The sequence below is a fragment of the Austrofundulus limnaeus genome, unplaced genomic scaffold, assembly GCF_001266775.1.
Source record: "Austrofundulus limnaeus strain Quisiro unplaced genomic scaffold, Austrofundulus_limnaeus-1.0 Scaffold868, whole genome shotgun sequence".
Classification (NCBI taxonomy): Eukaryota; Metazoa; Chordata; class Actinopteri; order Cyprinodontiformes; family Rivulidae; genus Austrofundulus; species Austrofundulus limnaeus.
Window position 1 is genome coordinate 42,193 of NW_013953270.1, and position 1,854 is coordinate 44,046.

Sequence of the window (1,854 nt, forward strand, 5' to 3'; positions counted from 1 at the left end):
GCCGACAAATCTGCGGCAACTGTGTGATGCCATCATGTCAATATGGACCAAAATCTCTGAGGAATGCTTACAGCACCTTGTTGAATCTATGCCACGAAGAATTGAGGCAGTTCTGAAGGCAAAAGGGGGTCCAACCCGTTACTAGYGTGGTGTACCTAATAAAGTGGCCGGTGAGTGTACATTGTTATGTTTGGATGACAATTCGATATTTCTCGATATCACAATGTCTGTCACGATACGATTTCGATTAAATTCAATTCACGTGTCTGCGATCGATATAATGCGATATCGTATGCCCATCTAACACAATGACTGTGTTAGATGGGCATACGATATTGATTCCCATCGAGCATATGATGACGATATAGATCGATATTTTCATTTTGCCTCGATATAACTGAATCATGAACCATTTAAATCGATATATCGATATAGATCGATGTATTGTTACACCCCTAATTACTAAGGTGCAGGACTGCTTTTTCCCCCTTTTTTTCACATCTTATCGCCTGCCTGGATCTGTTATTATCTCTCTCTGAAGCACGGAAAAGTGTCACACGTGAGCTCGTTTTAACTGCGTTTTACAACGTGGTCTCATTTCCAGACTCAGGCATTTTGCCGATATTTCAGTTAAAATACATAAGTAAAAATATTTATCCGAGTGTAATACTACCCTCCAACATTATGGATGATTTTATGGATTAAATGGATGATTTTTTATGGATTAAATTTAACGTATTATACTTGAATAAATATGGTAAGTACTGTAACAAAGTAATGTACTCAGTTACTATGAACCTCTGCAAATGACACTTAATCTCCAGGTAAAACAAAAAAACTCTCTGGATACGCAGTTTGAAAATGACTGAAAGAGCTATATTTTAAACAATATGATTACGTTTTAAAAAAAATAGGGATGCACCAAAATCAAATGAAACAGAAGTTATGATTTGGACCTGAGGCAGGATCTCTCGGGCCAAAGTTAGCGCCTCTCTGTAGGCAGCATCTCCAGTCTGGTTCTGTTCCACGGCTCTGTTTATGAGTCCCATCTCCAGAGCTGTCTGTCCTCCAACACGCCTTCCTGAGAACAGACACACACCCAGGGTTGGAGGACAGGATCCTCTTAACATCTGGCCTGATTTTGTCACGTCTGTCTTTCACCACCTGTGAATATGAGCTCCTTGGCCAGAGTGATGCCAACCATCCGTGGCAGCCGCTGACTGCCCCCTGCAGGACAAATCACTTCAAGGTCAGTGTCTCTCAGCTTCTCTGTCTCTGGGCTAAGAAAGGATCAGTGTTTTATGACCTCTGTTTGTCTTACCCGCCCCTGGGAGCAGCCCCCGTGTCGTCTCAATCAGACCCATCTGTGTGGAAAATGCTGAAACACAAAGAGGTGACAGCTGAAGGTCTGCGCTGCTGACAGCTAGCAAGCTGGCAAAGGAGCAAAAGTCTGACTGATGCTTGTGTCAAAGCAGTGAACACAAACACCTGCTCAGCTAGCTCATCTGTAATTAACCAATCACTGGACTGACACAACTAAAACATTGATGAATCACCACAAACAGCTGGGGGAATGGCTATTATAAAACCAACAGCCCAAATGACCTTTTCCCAGTTTTTAATGTTCAAGGTCAGTATTTCACAATGCATTGTGGTCTAGATATATTCATGCCCATCTCTGGTTCATTGACATACAGTTGGTCTAAACCAGGGGTTCTTCACCTTTTTGACCTCGGGGCCCAGTTTGTTGAACATAAAGTGACACGAGGTCCAGTCAGACATTACCAATGTATGGATGAAAATGATAATTTTATTATAAATCTTGGTTTAATTTTTATTGTTTTTATTTCATAA

General features: G+C 41.4%; 1 protein-coding gene across 1 annotated transcript in view; it reads right to left on the bottom strand.

The window, feature by feature from the left end:
• LOC106533008 (enoyl CoA hydratase domain containing 2) overlaps nt 1-1,378 on the bottom strand; it is a gene marked incomplete at its 5' end in the record, with an annotated part of 10,248 nt that extends 8,870 nt beyond the window's left edge. The window contains 3 exon segments of the mRNA XM_014029207.1: nt 957-1,081; nt 1,165-1,227; nt 1,322-1,378. Coding sequence (XP_013884661.1) covers nt 957-1,081; nt 1,165-1,227; nt 1,322-1,378 — 245 coding nt within the window.
• Between the last annotated feature and the right edge of the window lie 476 nt (nt 1,379-1,854).